The sequence below is a fragment of the Ctenopharyngodon idella genome, chromosome 14 (assembly GCF_019924925.1).
Source record: "Ctenopharyngodon idella isolate HZGC_01 chromosome 14, HZGC01, whole genome shotgun sequence".
NCBI lineage: Eukaryota > Metazoa > Chordata > Actinopteri > Cypriniformes > Xenocyprididae > Ctenopharyngodon > Ctenopharyngodon idella.
The window spans coordinates 8,398,478-8,420,542 of NC_067233.1; the positions used below are offsets into that span (position 1 = coordinate 8,398,478).

General features: G+C 35.6%; 2 protein-coding genes across 2 annotated transcripts; both read right to left on the reverse strand.

The window, feature by feature from the left end:
* Positions 1-607: 607 nt before the first annotated feature.
* Positions 608-18,015, reverse strand: lonrf1 (LON peptidase N-terminal domain and ring finger 1). Its single transcript, XM_051860024.1, has 12 exons — positions 16,430-18,015; positions 13,651-13,769; positions 11,589-11,711; positions 11,290-11,460; positions 10,975-11,104; positions 10,263-10,338; positions 8,206-8,320; positions 6,940-7,061; positions 6,572-6,730; positions 5,732-5,894; positions 3,553-3,702; positions 608-3,454 (listed from the first exon to the last, which is right to left on the reverse strand). The coding sequence occupies exons 1-12, from the start codon at positions 16,740-16,742 to the stop codon at positions 3,305-3,307; spliced, it is 1,791 nt and encodes a 596-aa protein (XP_051715984.1). The 5' UTR covers positions 16,743-18,015; the 3' UTR covers positions 608-3,304.
* A 186-nt stretch (positions 18,016-18,201) lies between these two features.
* med7 (mediator complex subunit 7) lies at positions 18,202-19,676 on the reverse strand. The gene is made up of 2 exons (XM_051860025.1): positions 19,526-19,676; positions 18,202-19,140 (listed from the first exon to the last, which is right to left on the reverse strand). The coding sequence occupies exon 2, from the start codon at positions 19,128-19,130 to the stop codon at positions 18,402-18,404; it is 729 nt and encodes a 242-aa protein (XP_051715985.1). The 5' UTR covers positions 19,131-19,140; positions 19,526-19,676; the 3' UTR covers positions 18,202-18,401.
* Positions 19,677-22,065: the final 2,389 nt, after the last annotated feature.

The window sequence follows — 22,065 nt, forward strand, 5'->3', positions numbered from 1 at the left end:
GAAGAACACTTTACAAAAAGTTTCCATTTGTTAGCAGTTAACATGAATTCTTGACAATGAAAAATATTTTAAAGCATTTATTAATCTTAGTTCATGTTAACATTTAAACGTTTACTAAAAAAGTTTTAGTTGAAAAAAAAAAATCAAACGTTTGCTAATATTTGTATTTTTATTAACTAACATTAACAAAAGATGAATAAACATAAAAAACGCAGGCTTATTGCTCATTGTTAATGCATTAACTTTCTAACGTTTTCAAGTGGGATCTTGATGTAAAGTGTTACCGTGTTTTGTCCATACAATACAAAATAACATTAGGCTCTAAATTAACTCAAAAAAAAAAAAAAAGTTAACTCTTCTGAAACATGAGAGACCAGAATGTGTGGGGGTGAAAAAAACTATATCTTTACTCTTTCGAGGTAAGAAATGGAAGACGCTGATAGATGCTGGAACATCAGACATTATGTGATTGTATGGCGCCATCTAGTGGGTGTTTGGTAATACAAAATCTAAATAAAGGTCTTCTTTTTAAATTTTTTTTTTTTTTTTTTTTTTTTTTTTTATGCTTTTGCAATTTCCAGTGACACAAATACAATATTTTGATGAATGATTTTAATGTTACATTTATTGTATAATGTGTATTGTATACCTCCTTAAGAGTTATACAACAAATCTCTCAAAAGAAAAACCACTGATCACCAGGGATTACAAATTATAAAATACTCTGGAAAAGGCTGCTTTAATTCCAAACACATCAATATATGACATTAAAAAGAATTAGTGACAAAAAAAAAAAAAAACAAAGAAAGAAAACAGAAATACTACGCATCAGAGTCCACTAATCATTTAAAATTCAACAAGCGATCATTATTTGCCAATGACTGGAAAAAATGCTTCTCAAGCCATTTCTTTACAAAATAAAGGATATAATCTTGATTATTGAGTTTGGTTATATAATTAGTCAAATCAAATCAAAGTCTTTATTTATAGCTCTTCTTCCAACAGATTTGAGGGTGATAGGGGTGTCTTTCTCTTTGCTTTTGAGACTATTACTGAAGAATAAAGTCACTTGTACAATCCCAAAGCAACACCACAGGATCTGCCACTTTCACATACACTAATAATCATAAGGGCTGAAAATTTGACATTGTCAGACTCACTAGCACATGTTACTGAGATACTACAGACAGATGAAGCAACAGTCCAGAAAGCATTTGTAAGTGATTTTCAAGTCCTTAATCCTGAGTATGGACGGTGACATGACAACACATGAAACAACACATCAGATGCATCAATCAGTAACGTTTCTATTGTTTAAATTACTAAAGCAAATGAAAATAAAACCCTATTCTGATTTGAATCCCTTTCATAAATATTTGTGGTCTCATGAGAAACAACTGAGGCCTCTTTGAATCTCAGCTTCAGAACTTTTTGTATCTAATGCAAGAGCCCTAAAAATCTTTCCTCCAAAAGTTCCCAAACAAAACACAGTTTCTATCTAAAATCAGTACATGTTTAGGCATACTGCATTCATGACACAGTCGAAAGCAAAGCACCCATCTGTTAGTAACTGGTTTCAATATATGGCAAATTGACAGTAATCTTCAGAGCAGTGCACAACAAACCAAATCTGAAAAACGTTAAAAAAAAAAAAATAAATAAAAATTAACAGGGCAGGTGGGTGCATTTTAACCCTTGTTGGAGTTCCTCCAGCCATTAGGAGCTAAAAAAAAAAACAATACAATGGCACAATCACCAGAGTAGGAAAAAAGTCTGTTTTAAACCCATTTAAGTGTTACATCTTATATAACATTGCAGTTTTAACATTCCTCGGAATGTGGCACTAAAACAGAAGAAAGGTAAAATATGGAACATAAATAAATCCACAGTCCTCAACCAAATATCCGAAACCAGATTAAGGCCCAACACAAGGCACAAGCACACAGAAACAATCCAATACGACTGACACAAAGTGGTTTGGAGAGCTGTACTGATCAACCAGATGGCTAAAATCTTTACAACACCTCCCACAACAGCCCTGGTGCCCATGACAAGTCTGAAACTGCCGTTTGCTTGAGTATTAAATGCTACTGTTCAAAAATTTGGGGCTGTTAAGATTAAGACTATAAAGAATCTCACCAAGGCTGCATGTATTTGATTAAAAACATAAAACAGTAATATTGTGGAAAAATCATTTGAATTTAAAATATCCGTTTGAATATATTTAAAATGTAAATTTATTCCTGTGATGGCAAGTTGAATTTTCAGCATCATTACTTCAGCCTTCAGTGTCACATGATCCTTCAGAAATCATTCTAACATGCTGATTTGCTGCTCAAGAAACATTTCTTCTTATTATTACATTTTTTTGTTGTTGTTTTTGATGAATGCTAGAAAGTTCAAAAGGACAGCGTTTTTTAAAAACATATCTTTTGTAACTTTATAAATGTCTTTACTGTCACTTGTGATCAATTTTAAGCATCCTTGCTAAATAAAAGTATTTATTTCTTTCAAAAAAATATTAATGACTGCTAGAATTCCATCCTCTCTCCTCTCCGCTGTCATGCCAGCAAGCTTGCAACTGATTTATTACTATAAATGAAACAAGCACAGCTAGCAGCTTTCATTTGTGGAAAAAGTAAGTGTATTTTCTGTCATTAGTATTGAAATATTAATGTACCTCCCCATCAGTTACTGAGGATAATATTATTTCTGATTCTACTAAAACGTACGGGCAGACTTGTGAGATTTTGAGGCTGTAGTCATAAGCGTTTCATTCATGCATAATCAATGAGTTCCTATTCAGTCATCAGTCACTTGGGCCAGCTGTTTCCCTCTCGGCCACAAATGTAAGCTAAACATTCAAAAAAAATCCTGGCCAGGGCCCAGTACTACTGGAAACATCTCAAATGTATGTCAACAAAACTAGCTGCAACATTTGGCATCTAATCTGATGTTTAACGAAGCGAACAGCGTAAACCAATAAACAGCTGTTCCGTGTAGAACGAGTCCTTAATTCTTTGGTGCTTGACTAAGTAGGAATTAGTTCAATGACTAATTCAATAGTTGTACAGCCACTGGAACAAGTCATCGTATTTTTAACCAACCCATATCATAGATAGTCCGATGTATTATCCAAGCAAAAGATCTTGTGTGCATGGATTATGATCAGAAAAAAAAGTGACAAAGTTTTAGGTGAGAGAAACAAGTCTCTCTCGGTTGAATCAAAATGTAGAGTAAAAAAATTTCCGTGGTGCATGCATGTGATGAGATCAGCAATATGGGCGTATGATGTGTCTCTGTCCTAGCTTTGAGAGAAGTATTCTAGTACAATGCGTAGATGACCCAGTCTGTCCTTCAGGGAGGTCAAAGACAGAACAGTGGTCTGATAGGCTGGATCTAACTGCAGCACTGACAGCAGCCACCAGCACCAGGCCGGTCCATTAGCAGATGCCTGCAATGCACAAAAACACATTCATTCTTGTTAGGAAGTTCCTATTAAAATGCAAACTCTGTGGTTTTACTAATAAACAATGTTCCGTGAGCTCTGACCTGAATGTCGTCCTCTTTCTCTGGCATGATGCCGTACTGCCGGCTGATCTGCTCCTGAATGCGGCTGTTCAGACGGTGGTACCATTCCCTCGCCTGCTGATACACGCTGTCATGGAGGCGCTGCAGTAATTCAAGCTCACTGCCTTCAACCTAAACACAAACAAGTAGAAGTTTTACTGTCTCACTCAGCTATGATTTCTTCAACCTCAACGTAAACCCGAATAAAATGAGTCAATTGGTTACAATTTTTAAGTTAAGAAATTCAAAGTTTAAGTAAGCAGAACTAGCAGGTTTTTGTTTTGTACTCAAACATTTGAGTAAACTAATTTATATATTTAACTTACAATTATCATGTAATCTCAAAGTAAACATTTTTATTAGTGGAAACTTAGCTACAACTAGATAATACAGAAAATGCTAACTTGCTAACATGTTAGCAATAGCATGGTATAGCACTTGCTGAATGTGTACAGCAATGTAAAACATTTAACATACTTGCTCTCAAACTAAGCCGTGCGGATGCACCACTTGTCACCATGGTGGTAACTCTTAAAAATCCAAGAAACTCTTCTAAATTAGCATAACAAAAGATTAATAACTACTAAATCTCCTACTTAACATTAATCTTGCACAAAAAAAAACATTATATAACACTTAATTTTAGTTTTTACTCTTCCTTTCAAGTGCCTATGGGCAAAGCATGCTGGGAAAGAGAAATCATAGCCCAGTTTCAGTTAAACTTAAGTTCGTCTAAATTAAAAGAAATAAGTTCATAAAACTCAAAGCAATGAAACAGTTCAGTTTACTTAAAATATATCAGTTCTGTGAACTTGAAAGAAAAAGAAAGTGTTAAATACTCATAAAAGTTAATTTGACTGAACTAATTTGTTTAATTTAAGTTTGTCCTACTCAAACCAATGAATTATTTTGAGCATTAGGGTTTACAGTGCTGATGATAAAATAATGCTTGTGTAATCATAATGAAGATAGGTTAGAAAAGAGCTTGAATTTGTTGACTAACAGGCAGTTAATCACAAGCTCCTCTTCCTAATGTTTGCTGAATACACTTGTAATTAACGCTAATTAACATTAAGTATTTACTTGATATTAAATTTGCAGTGCTAACAAAAGGTTTCATATTTCCTGCCATTATAAGCAATCCATCATGCAAACAGGCTCTGGCTTGTGATAGTGGTAATAACTTCCCTCATGAATATTTAATGCTTGCTTTTCATTTAATGTTCAGTCATGACACCTTATTTAGGTGGCTGAGACACATAACCATTGGGAAAAGATTAAAACATTTTAATGTAACAGAAAACCATACTCCAGCCTTATTCACTAATAATGATAACTAAACAAAAACATCACACTGTTGCATGGCTCTACTTGCCATAAGCATTCCATCATTCATTCATTAATAAATGTTTAATTGCCAGTCAGAACCAACCTGAACCTGTTGAAATTACTGTGTTAAACCGAGAATGTGAGCTCCACAGGATGCAATTTAATAAAAATAACTGCAGCAGCCAAATGGCTTGATTATTATTATAGTGACTATCATGGTGTGATCACAACCATCATGATCACTTCCATATATAGCCTCAGTGGGCACCACAACTTCCCATGCAGTGCAGTGTATAATCTTGAGGAAGTGTCCCACAACAGGACAAAGCAGTATTAAAACGATTCACCTTTATGCAGGTATTAAGATCATTATATTATATAGTAAAACGTATGTTTACTATAGTTAATAATATATGATATACTAAATTTTAATATAATAAAATTAGTTGACTGATAGTTATTAGAATGACATAATATCATAATATGACAGAAAGAGCTTGCTACAACCACAGTTTGCTATGGGAGACTACTATACCAGAAGATCACGTGGCACTTTCGTGTAAGTACTAATTATAAATTAAAGAATGGAAGTGTGCCATCAGGAGACATTTCAGGTGCTAGATCTCTAATATGACAGGGACCGTAACCTTTAAGATGAGAAGTGCAATTTTATTTACATCAATGGCTGTATTAAAGATACTTCCTATCTTAAGCCTTAAGTTAAAGGCACAATGTGCTTTATGTGCTTTAATACTGTTGTATTGCATTAAAGACTTCTTCCAATGTGCCTTTTTCTTGGAAATTTGAGTTATGGCAATCTGTAACCTCTGACCTTATGGTCCTCCAGGTACTCAATATCAGCAGTGTGGTAGCCATCTCTCTGTCCTCTCCTGAGCACTCGGAAGCGACTTCCTCCCACTGTATCCACATAGGAACGACCATCAGGAAGCAAATCCAGATCCAAAATATCCAGCATGCAGCCATAATCTGCGAAGCTGTGACAGGGAATTTTGGTATCAAAACACTGTATAGATAGACAGATGGATAGATGATAGATAGACAGATAGATAGATAGATAGATTTCTTATGTTTTTTTAAAGAAGTCTCTTATTCTCACCAAGGTGGCATTTATTTGAATAAAAATACAGTTAAACAGTAATATTGTAAAATATTATTACAATTTAAAATAACTGTTTTCTATTTTAATATATTTTAAAATGTAATTTATTCCTGTGATGACAAAGCTAAATTTTCAGCAGCCATTACTTCAGTCTTCCTTGTCACATGATCCTTCAGAAATCATTCTAATATGCTGATTTCATGCTCAAGAAACATTTATTATTATTACCAATTTTAAAAACAGTTGCCTAATTTTTTTTTTTTTTGGAAACTGGTGCACTTTTTTTCAGGATTCTTTGAAGAAAAGTTCAAGAGAACAGTATTTATTTAAAATAGAAAGTTTTTACTGTCACTTTTGATCAATTTAACGCATCCTTGCTGAAAAAAATAATCAACAATCTCACTGACCCCAAATGGTAGTGTGCATATATGTACATACTTTGAGAATTAATAAGGCCTAAATTAATTTTCTTAAATTCAGTAAGGGTGCAGAAGCTAGCATAACCTGATGACAGATAAATGACAGATGTTAGCTGTATAATATTTTTTGTACCCTTTGCCATGCTCATAGCTGCACATGCCAAACTTTTTGGTGCCCGTCTCCATACATCGACGCATCATCAGACGGTAGCGAGGCTCAAAGATGTGCAGCGGGCAAGGGATGCCAGGGTATGCCACCGTGCACACAAAGATCGGGATGTCCTTGGTCAAACTAGAGATAAAAGATGGGCAATTAATAAATAATTCTGCTTTTGCATAACTTCACGCAATATTAAACTTCTTCTGTACTTTTAAAGACTCAGATAAAATGTTAAGACAGACACCATATTATACATTTTGTAGATACTGGAGCTCTTCCAGACCTCAGCAGCATCATGCTTAAAATCACAGTTTTTTGTTATCATTGAGAGGGGCACTCACTTTGAAAGTTCTGCCATCTCCGCCTCGTGCACCTGTTTCCTCTCAGCCAACTGCTGGGGGAAGAGGCGGGACATAATCTCCTGCAGCAGCACTGTGGGGTTGTACTTCCTGTTCTTAAAATACTGGGAATAGGAAGTAATGTGGTGAGACTTGAACTGCTATGTAATATGATTTGCTCTGTTTTATTTGTTCATTTAGTTTTGTTTATTTACTTTATAAAAAAGACATTGACTTGATTGACATGATTGACTTAAATTAGAACAATCAAACTATTAGGTCTGATTTAAGACAGGTTAATCAACATTTAATTGTAAAATAAAATTCAAATTAACTAATAAAAGTTAAGACAATACAATTGCAACTGTGTGTGTGTGTGTGTGTGTATGTATATATATATATATATATATATATATATATATATATATATATAAATAAACACACACACATATAAGCCAAAAATGGCAAAATATTTAGTGGTCTTTTAATGGTCTTAACCATTTTGATCACAAATCACTGGTCAGAAAATTACTGTAATGTAGTATTACAAATACTGTAGATAAAGTAATTTAACGGAATAGCCTTCTCCAACTTGCAGACAGATTTTTTACAAGAAAAAGAGTCATCAAACAGTTCATGAGTAGTTGAAAAATGTCTCCCAGTTCGTTTAAGTTCAATGCGAGACCAGATATTCACAATAGTGTTCAAATCTAGACTCCGACCAGGCCAAAACATGAACCTAATGGACTTGTTCTCAAGCCGCTTCTTGGTTGTCTTTGCAATTTGGGCAGGAGCATTGTCTTGTTGAACAATAACATCTGATCATTCCTCTTAGGTAACAACATATCATTTGCAGAATGGCTTGCTTCCCACAATATTCTCCTGTACTCCAAAGCATTAAATGACTTTTCACAGTGAAGTAGCTCACCAAAACCAGCAGCTAAAAAGGCTCACAATGACACCTCTTCCTCCATGCTTTACTGTGCTAGAGATGCATTTATTATTACATTTCTCAGCAGATTTTCAAAGACTTAGCTCTTTCAAAGTTTTATTGTGATCCCCATATTCTGCCAAAGACTTCATTCTGTCTTTGATGTTTTTCTGAGACAGCAATGGCTTTTTAGTAGTGCATTTGTGCTCAAAATTTGCTAATTTCCTGACCAATAATTTGTGGTTAAGACAGAAAGAAAAGCTTAGTGTTTAGCCATTTTGGGTGTGTACAAGTATATGTTTCTACATGCTTCTATGTAATTATTGTTTCAGTAGTACCTCCTGCAGTGGTTGTTTGCAGAGTGGACAGCGTAGATTATGATCCAGACTTCTCTCAATGCAGTTCTTGCAGAAGGTATGTCCACAGGGTGTTGTCACCGGCTCATAGAATAACCTTTAATCCATTGATCATGACAGTGATCATTGATCAATTGAGCATATATAAGTGGTGGGAAGTTAACAAATACATCTGTTTATGTACAACTTATAGTGATATAAGCTCTTCCGTTCTTATGGAATACTAGACTGTTAAAAACCCTGTTAAGACAGCTAGAAATTCTCACCATCTGGTTTTATCCCATTTCATTAAGAAGAGGATCACTGGTAACACTTTAAAATAAGGTTCATTAGTTAAACATTAGTTAATGTATTAACTAACATGAACTAACCATGAGCAATACATTTGTTACTGTATTTACTAATCTTCGTTAATGTTAGTTAATGACAATACAGTTGTTCATTGTTTGTTCATGTTAGTTCACAGTCCATTAACTAATGTTAACAAGATTTTAATAATGTATTAGTAAATATTGTAATTAACATTAACAAAGATTAATAAATGCTGTATAAGTGCAGTTCATTATTAGTTCATGTTAACTAATATAGTTAACTAATGTTAACTAATGAACCTTATTGTAAAGTGTTACAGGATCACTTTGCAGAAACATATCAACTGATAATACCTTAGATAAGGAATAATTGACAATGGGACGTTGAATTATTACAAATAATAATGCATTATTTTGTCAGTTATTCCACTTACATTACAGTTACCACGCCTCAAAACATTGTTCAATGTTTTATTTCAAGACATTTTTAGATTTTTATCCTTAAAATACTAATTTCATCGCAAGCAGTATCTCAACTAATAGCAAATATGTAAGTTTAACTGCTTCAAGAACAGCGATGTAACTGAGACACTGAGAAATGACGTAGTTTTTCAATGATAATGAAAGGTAATTTTGTGGGGAAAACATGGATATATTTTTTTTTATTTTTATCTTATTTTCGTTATATCTATTTGCTTGATCAGGGTCTTTTTGGGCTTTGGTACATTTGCTGTTGTAGATTGTAAAGACCTTTGATATAACTGAAATCATATCACAAAGTGACATGGAACTGTAATGTGGTCAGGACCTTCTTGGAACTTTTTTAGCTGTGTGTTCACCTTAGAACATTCGTCAACCAATCAGAATCAAGCATTCAACAGCCCTGTAGTATACTAACTTACAATACATTGGTATGACCACATAAGAAGAATAAAACTGTGACATTTACCCTATACTGAATTACACTTGTTAAAGGGTTAGTTCACCAAAAAATTAAAATTATGTCATTTATTACTACACCCGTAAGACCTTCGTTCATCTTCAGAACACAAATTAAAATATTTTTGATGAAATCCGATGGCTCAGTGAGGCCACTATTGAGAGCAAAGCCACCGAACCTCTCAAGATCCATAAAGGTACTAAAAACATATTTGAAATAGTTCATGTGAGTTCAGTGTTCTACCTTTATATTATAAAGCAATGAGAATACTTTTTGTGCACCAAAAAAAACAAAATAACAACTTTTCAACATTATCTTGTGATGGCCAGTTTCAAAACACTGCTTCTAAACTTTACGAATCTTTTGTTTCGAATCAGTGATTCGGATCTCCTATCAAACAACTAAACTGCTGAAATCACGTGACTTTGGCGCTCCGAACCACTGATTCGATTCGTAAAGCTCCGAAGCAGTGTTTTGAAATCAGCCATCACTAGATATTGTTGAAAAGTCACTATTTTGTTTTTCTGGTGCACAAAAAGTATTCTCGTCGCTTTATTATATTAAGGTAGAACCACTGAACTCACATGAAATGTTTAATGTTTTTAGTATCTTTATGGATCTTGAGAGTTTCAATGGCTTTGCGCTCAATAGAGGCCTCACTGAGCCATCGGATTTCATCAAGTACCCACTGTAATCCAACCTTTAAATTCTATATCAAAGGAAATGCAAGTGTCTGGTAGCAGGACATAAGGCCAGTGAAAAACAACACACGACAAATCTCCACTGACCTGATGCAGAGAGGGCACTCAAAATCCGTCACTGTCAGAACGCTGAGGCAGGACTCTCTGCCCACACTGCACACACCTACAGAATCAAACAAAACGAACTTTCAGTGGATGCCATTCTGATTTATTGTCAAAACAAAGACAATATTGTTTGAGAACTGCTTATGAAGTAAAATGAAATAATATTTATATGAATAATAATTATTATATTCAATAATAATATAAATGTATAACCCATTAAAACCCAAAGTAATCTCAAATATCAAAATGAATATCATATGTTTAATATGACAATTATTAATTACATATTATTAGATTATTGTATACTTATGCACATGAGGCCGTGTTATACAGTTCATATAGCTTGGCTAATGCGCTAATGTGTTATGAATATAATTACAGCTAATGTGTCCAACTTGCTGAAACCAACATCTACATACATTATTATGTATTCTTTACTTAATGCGTTGTTTAAAAATGTATGAGATAGATAATGATTAATAACTATCATCAAGTGACAATTAATTAAAATTGTATGAAGCAAAGCAGCTAAACTACAACCTTTCAGCATTTTGCATGGGAACTATTCATTTAAGAATTATATTTTGAAATAATTATTGAATTATAATTATGTTTTAATCACCTCTAGAAGGTGCATATATAAATGTGAATGCATTACATTTGTTTTCATGAGCAGTTAGTAAGATATCTTCACCTCTGTTCTGTTTCTCCTCTCTCTTCATCATCAGTTCCTCATCATCCTCAGCAGTGGGGAGGAAGGACACGGCCTGACACAGGCTCAGGCAGCACTCGCCGCTGGTGCTGTGCTTCGCTTTAGTTTCATTCTAGGACAGAACAGGAAAAACTTTACCATATAGCTCACATCACAAATGTATTTATTTCAACATCAAAGTCTGTTTTAATGGAAAAAAAAAAAAAGAATCTTTAAGAAAATATTACAATAATAACTATATCAGATCTTTCAGTTTGATATCACATTACCAATGTTACACAACAGCATTAGTCTCACCTGTCCGGCATCACTTTGACCTTCAGCATTGTTGTGCATGTAGCGCTGACCATCTGTACACGAGGGGCTTACAGAGCTGGTGATAGGACAGGGATCTTGCAAGTACTCAGACACAACATGCAGGATCCGTGGAACTTCTTCCGGTACAGCCATGCCCTCTGCTTCCAAGATCTGCATATCATATAAAACAATCATTCATGTTTTTAAGCAAAAGTTTTGGTTCTGAATCACTTGGTTCTGACTCTCTTCAGAAAAGTGTATTGTTCATCAAACTTCTGGAAACTTTCTGAAACAACCACCTTCTTAATCTGGTTTTTCGCAGGGGCAAAGTCAGGCTGCTGCTTCAGACAGCGGTAGAATTGGATGAGGGCTTCCGTCTTTCTGCCCATTTCAAGAAGAACATTCCCTTTACGAAAGAAACCCTACAAAAGCATAGAATTTAATTAAAACAAATAATCCTGTTCAATTTATTAAATATAATTTAGAAAAAATCCTCAGGAATAAATGTACATCTCCCCCTTTTTACATAATAAATATAATCAAAACATAATTACATAATGCATACAACTACACTTACATTTTTTGAGGTCAGGAAGATTTTTTAATGTCTGAAGTCTCTTAAGCGCAAGAATACAGTAAAAACAGTAATATTTTGAAATATTTTTACAATTTAAAATAACTGTTTTTAATTTAATATAATTTAAAATGAAATTTATTCCTGTGATGGCAAAGCTGAATTTTCAGCATCATTACTTCGGTCTTCAGTGTCACATGATCCTTCAGAAATCATTCTATGCTGCTCAAGAAACAATTTTATTATTATCAATGCTGAAAACAGTTATGCTGCTTAATATTTTTTTTGGAAACCATCTTTAGGATTCTTCGATGAATATAAAGTAAAAATATAAAATAAAAATAAAATTTATTTGAAATATAATTCTTTTGTAATGTTATAAATGTATTTACTGTCACTTTTGATCAATTTAATGTCTTCTTGCTGAATAAAAGTAATAAATTAATTTTAAAAAGTATTATTTAATATTAGGGCTGGGTATTGACACAATTTTAACGATTCGATTCGATTACTATTCACATGCTTGCGATTCGATTCGATTACGATTTTGATTCGATTCGATTCGATATCGATTATTTTGGATGTAGTAGGCTATATCAGTTACAGTACATGCCAAATTTTCTAGAGGAAAAAAATCTCTCAACTAATGCTGTAAACTACCCATGGGAGTCAGTTGGTACTACTATAATAATATTGAAGGTTAAATTTACTTATTTATATACAAACACTTAAATTACACTCAATGATGTTTTTATTATAAATAATGTTTAGAATTACATAATCATATTTCTACTCCAATTCGGTTTTTTTTTTTTTTTTTTTTTTTTTTTTTAAATATAGGCTAAACATTTAAAATTTGAAGAACGTTATAATGAATATGTAACGGTGCATAGCTATATTTATCAGAATGCTGCTTTCTAAAGTTCACTTTTCTAGCTGACTAATGAGTTTATGGTCACTGAATGTTTTACTGAGGTAAATGTGAGGTTACATGACACTGTTTACAAGCTGTTTTATTGACGTCTTTCCGAGGTTGAAACACTGATTGAGCTATTACAAGAGACATGATACGGATTTCGGTAAGTTGGTATGTTAAAATATACAGTAATTCAGATGTTTAGTCATGTTTATTTCGCGCTATAACTGTATTAAAGCGGAGAGGGGAGGAAGTTCGCATGCGCTCCGTGATGCCGCTTCTCTTTAACTGAGGCGCTAAAGCGATCTGTCATGCCAAAACGGTATTTATTTTTTGAATCTCATAATAAGATGGACGTCATTTGAAATCTGAGACTTTGCTTCATATCAAAAGTAATAAAACACAAAGATTATTGCGATTTATTGGATGGGAGGCGCGCTACATGTTCTGTTAATTCATCAACTGAAAACAGACTAGACTAATCGATTCTTGGGATTTAAGAATCGATATCGATTCGTAAAAATGATAATCGATTAAAATCGAGAAATCGATATTTTTTACCCAGCCCTATTAAATATTAACCTTGAATGGCAGTGTATGCCAGCATACTGCTGTGGGAATAATGCCAAATCCAACAATGTGCTCTGTCCGTACCAACAGAGATGACATAACTATGAAACTGTGTCAGTCATTTCCGTAATACCACACCATGAGACTGCACGGACATTTTAGAGATCTTACGTATACAGAATAATAAATATGTATAATAAATTGATACTTATCAACACCATTCCTAAACAGTAATCAAAAAAAAGTCTTGTCCCTAGACAACATATAATTAACCAGTACAGTCAGCAAAGATAGCCTTCACCTCCGTCCAATTGGGTCGCACACCGCACAGGTCATCCAGGTCACGGAGGGCATCAGAAAAGCGACGAAGGCCCATGCAGGCTTCAGCCCTCCACACTTTCAGACTCACATCATCAGGGGCTGTAGATGCATGAAAAGATGGAAAATATGGTCCTCAGTCTTTTTCCAAACATAGATTTGAGGCTTTTATCTGTTTGAAATGTTTGAAATGTGCATCAACACAAAGAGAGCAACCTAAATGCACATCATTAATCTCTGAACAGCAGCACCTTGCATAAGCATTCCTCCCACCTTGTGTATTAGTGCACATCTAACATCTGTACCACTTAGATGGCATGACATGAGCAAAATGTCTAATAGCAAAATGCAAAAAAGAAGGAAAACAAACTGTCTAAAGCATAATGATCAAATGGAGTTCACCTGCTACAAGATAAACAAAGGAAGGGGTGGATGAGAGATTAATCAAATTCAACTACAAAGGGATCTCACAGTGACCGGAAATCCAACAATTCTACGAATTATTGCATAAAGAGGGACAAAAATGTTGCACTATGTCACTTACTGTATGTGCACACAGACCGATGAAATAACCGGGCTGTTACGATACAAAACCAGATTATGTCATTAGATCCTTGGTTACACAAGAGGTAAAGTATATGTGGGGCGGAACGCTGAGCGTACAGGAAACTGCCTCTAATTGGATTCAAAGCGTTGACAGGACAGACATCTCGGTTTTGCCTTGGAGGGTTTATGTTACTAGACAGATAATTGCAGTCATTCAGTGGCCGTAAAATGATACATACAATTCACTAAAGGACAAATGGCAATGTTGCTGTTAATAGTAATGTCACATCTATAAGATAAGAGCCTCTTAATATTACCAAACTGCACTATAGTGCACTATATCTCATTATGTCGGGGATACATTAATTGCACAACTACATTGATGCATCTTACAGTACTGTATGTTCTCTAATGTCTCCTTTACCTAGTGGGACTTGTTATTTCACCAATGTGTGCCCTAGAGATTTTTTCATGACCTTATATACCCTTGTTAGTGACATCACACATCACAACATGTTTTAACCCACTTTCACTGGAACTCATTAACCCTTCAGGAGACCTGAGCTTATGAAATCACTGTTGCTTTCAACAAGCACGGCTCTCTGCTCACAAGTGCGTGAGTAGGTGGATCACAAAGACAAAATCTAACAGTCTTCAACTAACCCACGCTGTGTTAAAATGCTGCAATCTAGGGCATATATTTCTAGAAACAACAGATTTCAAACTCCTGCTGCATATGGCTTGTACTATCTCAGCCTACCTGTGTTTATAGGCTGATCTGATTCTGAACATGCATTTAGTATATTAATTACATCATCTCTATGATGTATTTTCCACAGTGATGACCTGAACTGACATATGATTCACATATTATTTCCAGTTAGTAGTAAATGTATCCTCATTTAATTCAAATCATCATACTTCTAGAGGTTTTTAATTGCATTGAATGAATTACTTTTTCTTTAGTGAATATGAGGTTCACAAACTCACTGGCCTACTTCAGAAGAATGTAGTGTGCTTTCATTGCATAAATGTCCTATAAAAGGCAAGTGCCGGTTATTATTATGAGCTATAAATATCCCATACAGAAGAAAACCAAAGGTTACAATTTGCTGTATCTTAAAATCTAGTGAGCTTCCTATCTAGACTGCACTACCTTGGCACCTTCCATGTCACCAAGCACTTAAGTTATTAGGCACAAAAAAATTCTATTATGCACCAAAATTGCAATTTTTGCAAAAAAGTGGGTTTACTTTTTATAGGTGGTATAAACGCAAAAAATTCATCCAAACTATAAATTAAATACAAATATTAAAACAAAAACAGTAAATATTTTTTTCGTATGAACAACCAATAATTAACATGATAAAAGTCTTGCGAGACTTAAAGGGATAGTTCACCCAAAAATGAAAATTCTGTCATCATTTTCTCACCCTCAATTTGTTCCAAACCTTTATGAAAATGTTTTTGTTCTGCTGTACACAAAGGAAGATATTTGGAAGAATGTTTGTAACCAAGCAGATCTCGCCCCCCATTGACTACCATAGGATTTTTTTTTCCTACTGTGGTAGTCAACAGCTCAATAGATCTGTTTGGTTACAAACATTCTTCCAAATATCTTCCTTTGTGTACAGCAGAACGAAAACAAATTATACAGGTTTGGAACAACTTGAGGGGGAGTAAATGATGACAGAATTTTCATTTTTGAGTGAACTATCCCTTTAAGTAGGCTACAACATGCTACAGTAACAGTTTTGGTTCATTTTGAGCCAGAAATGACGTTAGTATGTAATAACTTTAGGTTGGGTAAGTGAGTCATATTAATTCAATAACTCATAAGTGTTTTGGTTTACTCAAATGAACCGTCTTGGTTTCTGATTCGTGATGTATGTTTTGATTCACAAAAAAGAATCGGCTCTTAAGAATGATTCAGTCGACTACACTAGTATGTTTCTCTGTATGTTTTGAACGCAATTTCCGTAAAGCAACTTAGCATCATAAAAAATATTCCGTTGCTGTATTTATTCAAATGTAACCGATGTTTTAAAAAAGAAACGACTCAAGCTCCGTTCACAACCCTAGCTTTTGAGACATATTCAGTTTTCATAACCGAAATGGAACACTAAACGTCCCCTGTTGCACAACAGGCCTATATATAAACATCAATGTGGTTGCATAAGGTATTTTTTCCTCGTAAACCGAGTTTGCATCCTTACCCATCTCGATCCCTTCGTCCGCAATACGCAGCGCTTCTGTAAACTCGCTCGTTTTCAGCTTCTCCTGAATGTGACATTTCATCTTAGTCTCTTCTGGGCAACATTTCTCAATGACGCTGAAGAGTAACACATTGTTTTTGATGTTTTTCGCATCTCTCTGTTTTAATCGCTCTTTGCATGTGGGGCATCGCGAGGGCAGGAAAGCGCCCATGCATCTCCTGCAGAACGAGTGACCGCAGCTCATGGTCATGGGCTCGCACATGAGGAACAGACAGATCGGACACTCCAGGAGATCCATCCTCGACTCTTTCATCCGATGACAGCTTCCTTCTGAAAGTTGAACAGCTGATGCCCTTTGTCAAAAGTTACAGACCTCGATTCGTGAGCGTGAAATGTGGCATGATTAAAAAGTTAAACGACACGGGTAGTTTAATAGCTCTGTCCTATCTCATTTCGTGACCACTGCTTTTATAAGCTTCAGGCCGATGGCAGTTTCTACGAATTTGTGCCAAGAGCATGCTTTAGGGTTCCCTATCCAACTTCCTTTTAAAAATGACAATAGATTTAACATGTATGATTATCCATTGTCAATCATATCTCAGTCTTTTTTGTGAGAGTAACGTTTTCCCTTGTTGTGCATGATGAATTGGTTCACTCCGCTTCAGTCCGATCAGCGTGGCTTTACTGACTCCTTCGAACTCCATCAACGCAGTGCAAAGACAAAACAAAAAGCGACCGATGGACCTCTATTTTTCTGTTTTTAAGCTCGCAAGACCAACATCTTTGTCTTGTGTTTAGACCGCAGATTATGCTAGGTTCGGTTCTGACACCATTACATTACATAAATAAAAAACACGTGACGCGTGGTGGTGCTTCCCATTGGCTCCCCCGCTCCGCGTTCCACCCTGTTGTGAAACAGCGAACGCCGCGTTTCATAACAGGGAATCTCGCGCACTAATTCAATGACAGACGCCTACAACGAAAACTGTGCCATGGCCATATGGGTGTTCAATAATTGTGCTCTGATAACTGCTTTCTTGTTTTTCCTTTGTGTATTTCAGCATTTGCTGCACGTAGGAAGACACATGCAGTCGAAATTCTCGCGGTCTCTTCCCGAGACCCTGCATTCTGAGGCAATAATATTACAAACCCTGAGGAATAACATTGTGTCAATTTCTTAAACATGTATCTCAATTTGTCTACAACTTCTCTACAAACATTACCTTTACAAACCCTGTCTTACTGAGTATACTTGCTGTATTTATGTTTGTGTATTTATGTTGCATAGATTCATTTATGTTCTAGTACAGATGTACTGGTGAGTAAAAACTTGAATTCACTAGCAGAAGACTTGGAAACAGCATATTAGGATGACACTGCAAATACAGAGGGGCACTGTAGTTACCAAACGAGGATACAAATACCTATTTGGTTAAAATACACATCACTCATTAGACTAAAGTACGCTTACATAAGATTGCATAAGTGCAGTAAAAGTTGTATAAGTTTGCATTTCCTCCAACCAATCAGCATCATATAAACGTGTGACACTGAGAAGGGCTAAATCACATAACGATATCACATGACAGAACATTGCTTGGCTGCAGAGCAGGTTATTACTCAGCGGTTTGACAAACCTTTTTTGTTCCCGCTTTATCATTATCATTCCATTAATATACATATCTACACCCATCAACAGATTATGAAATCTGGCTTGAACTGATGCTTGTAGTCTATTTATTTATGTAAAAACACAAAAAAAGCACAGTGAGTGATATGAAAACGAAAAGACCAGTAGATCTTTATTATTTTACACGTACAGTTCTACTTCAATGACCATGTGAGCTGACCGCCATGTTAAATGTCTGTAAGTGTTTGTGGTCTACTTGTTGACTTCCTGTGTTTTGTAACAAAGTTGAAGAACTGGCATTTCCTGAATAACAATAAAAACACTATTAATTCCTTAGACAGCTCAAGTCATCTCATCAATAATCCTGCACATCGCAGCATCCTTGTCCCACACCTTGTCCTTCTTACAAGGCACATTTTTGTCCGTTTGCGCAACCATGCAGCTAGCACCCGTCACATCTACATCCATAGGTTCAGTTTTCAGTATCGAGGCTCCAGCTGACACCGCACCACCAGCCTCTCCCACACTGGAGCTGGTAGGTTGTGGCAAATCATCAGGCAGCGAAGCAAGACACCCCTGGATCATCTCCACCACCCGCTCCAGATGCTTCTGGAAACGCTCAGCCGTCTCCAGCCTCTGTCTCTTCTGAACCTCCATCATGACCCGAAGCGTCTCCCTGGCCTGGTGAGGACGGTACTCATTGATGAGGTGATGCATGTGGACAAACAGAAGTTTCAAGTCCTCCATCTTCTCCTCTCGCTTAATGCTGCCTGGGCTTTTGATGAGGATGTCCAGAAGGTCCAGAAAGTTGACCAGGATGGACATATTTAGTTTTTTCAGCTCTCTCTTGTGGTCAAACTGCATAGGGTGGAGGCGCTCGATGCCCTGGCTCTCCAATGGTCGAATAATGATGTCATCGCATTGGAAATGATTGCCAAACATCATGTAACTGTCTCTAATAGGAGGAGGGGGTTTGGGGGCCAGTCCTTTTCGCACATTCTCATCCGTGTACTCCTTGATGTACTGCATTGGAGGCGGCGGAAGAGCACTGACCTGCTGTGGCTCCCCCATTTTGTAAATCCTGTCGAGAAAAGAGAGAAAACAATCAAACGTATTTATTAAATGGACTAGTAGCAATATTCAATATGTTATTTATTAAAACTGTCTCTCTCTCTGGGATGCAATCTACAACAACAACAACAATAAAAAAAAAACTATCATTTATTATACACAACATTCGCTTTGAATCTAATTATTTGCTTTCCTAGATATATTACTGTCGAATAAACACACTGGAGGGCTTTGGAAATGCAGTAAATGAACCATAAACGTATTTTATCAGCAATACTGGTCTATAAACGGCTAACAGCTTGCAAGCTAAAAGCTACAGTTCACCGAATAAAAATTATATAAAGTATCGCAAAGCGGGACTCATTACCGTTGTAATCAACAAAAAAAATACATACCGAAACTGCTGGCTTTATTGAACAAAAAGAGTGTCTGCTACGTAAACAGATTTTCAGTAAACATAAGCAAAGCTATCAAGTTCTCTTGCATGTCTCGATTCTCGATTTCTTCAGGTCTAAACATAAATGAATTGCATTGGTACACAGTCAGTGAGCAACGAGTTATTTCATTGGTCAAACTCAGATTAGGGCGTGTCCAAAGTAAAGCGTATTCAATGAAATTGTAGTTTGACTGTTTAATAAATATAAGAGCAATCGATACAATTGATTAATAAATAACGTAAACGTTCGTAGTGGCCAATGACAAATTTATGCTGTGAGGTTTTTTGTTGTTGTTGTTGTTGTTGTTTTCCTTATGGGCCGTTTGTGTAATACAACGTAGCCTGTTACACAACATGACATTCAACTCAAAAACAAATGTGCCAAAAAAAAAAAAAACATTTATGACAATTATAATATCTCAGCATTTATAAATGTTTAATTGACATTTATTAAAAAATTACTAAGTATTTTTTTTTTTAAATATAAAGACTAAATAGGATAATTATTTAGGATTGTCTTTCACAAAATTATGCTTTTGTTCGTTTTTAGTTAGTTAGTCTGTTTGTTTGATAGTGATATCTCCTACTCATCTCTTAATGAATATTATAAGCATTACTTAATAAAATTCAGCTACTTAAAACACTAAGCACCAAAAAAAAACAAAAAAAAAACACAACCTTTAATTTTGTGTCTCGTTACATCAATCCTGTCGACTCCTCAACTCATGTGGACTACTGGAGGTGTCACAAAATAGCCTATAATGTTAGCCTACGTCTTTCACAATATTCAGTTGCACATGCCACAATCTGGCAGATGACACAAAATTGAGTGGGTGGTATTATTCACCGGCGAACGACATTTGAAAACCAGATGTGCCACTAAACAAAGCAGAATGTGCTGATGGCTTCAGTGTGTATGATGCCATGCCACTTAATGTTAATACCACCTAGAATGAGTGAAAGCTCTGAAAGAAGGTGAGCAGCTGTTAAAAGTGATATTTGTATTTTGTTTTTTATGTATTTCCTGTTTAGTCTTTCTGGCTTTTTTTTCTTCGTTATTGTTGTCTTTTTATTTTCTTGTTTAGCATATTAATTATTGTGTTGTATAAAAAGTTTAATAACTGAATAAAAATAAAAAAATTAAATGTTATGCACTAAAAAGTTTGTGGAATTTTTATTAGAAGGAAAGCTGATATTGTTTTTAGGTTGGATTAAATAATAATAATAGACATATAGATATGATGACATATACAGTATATTGCCAAAAGTATTGGGACACCCCTCCAAATCACTGAATTCAGGTGTTTCGATCACTTCCATGGCCACAGGTGTATAAAATCAAGTACCTAGGCATGCAGACTGCTTCTACAAACATTTGTGAAAGAATGGGTCGCTCTCAGGAGCTCAGTGAATTCAAGCAAGGTACCGTGATAGGTTGCCACCTGTGTTGGGTAAGTTACTTCAAAAAGTAATTAATTACTAATTACATCATCAATGTTGTGTTTAAAATACTTTTCTAATTACTCTGTCTGAGAAGTATTTTAATTACCCAATAAGTAATTCAACTCATTACTAATTACTTCTTAAAATCCCTATAAACCTTGACGGATAGACAATTGAAAGGAAACTCTTTCAATAATTTAAACAGTTTAGCCTTTTATAGCTTTTTAAAACATTTTAGCTTTATTAAAACATACTATAATACTTTTATTTAGTTTATAATACTTTTTTTAGTAACAAATAGGGATGTCACTATACCAAAAATCTAGTAGTCGGTACCGATACCACCAAAAGTGCACAATACTCGATACCAAAGTCGATACCACGGTAAAAATATATAAAGATACAAATAAAACAATGCTTGGCCTATATTTTTAACCGGGGGGGGGGGATTTCTCCCGTGGTAGAAATCGCATTCCGGGGGAAAGAAATGGGACCGAGAAATGAGTCGCGATGCGACCGCAAAGGGCACTTTCACTTTCACAATCAAAGGGGCAAGGGCATATAAAATCACAGAGCGGGGTCAGCGCATGCTGAGGCGCACAGTGCACAGAAGTCGCCAACTTTCTGCAGAGTCAACAGCTACAGACCTCCAAACTTCATGTGGCCTTCAGATTAGCTCAAGAACAGTGGGTAGAGAGCTTCATGAAATGGGTTTCCATGGCTGAGCAGCTGCATCCAAGCCTTACATCACCAAGTGCAATGCAAAGCGTCGGATGCAGTGGTGTAAAGCACGCCGCCACTGGACTCTAGAGAAGTAAAGACGTGTTCTCTGGAGTGACGAATCACGCTTCTCTGTCTGGCAATCCGATGGATGAGTCTGGGTTTGGCGGCTGCCAGGAGAACGGCACTTGCCTGACTGCATTGTGCCAAGTGTAAAGTTTGGTGGAGGGGGGATTATGGTGTGGGGTTGTTTTTCAGGGGTTGGGCTCGGCCCCTTAGTTCCAGTGAAAGGAACTCTTAATGCTTCAGCATACCAAGACATTTTGGACAATTTCA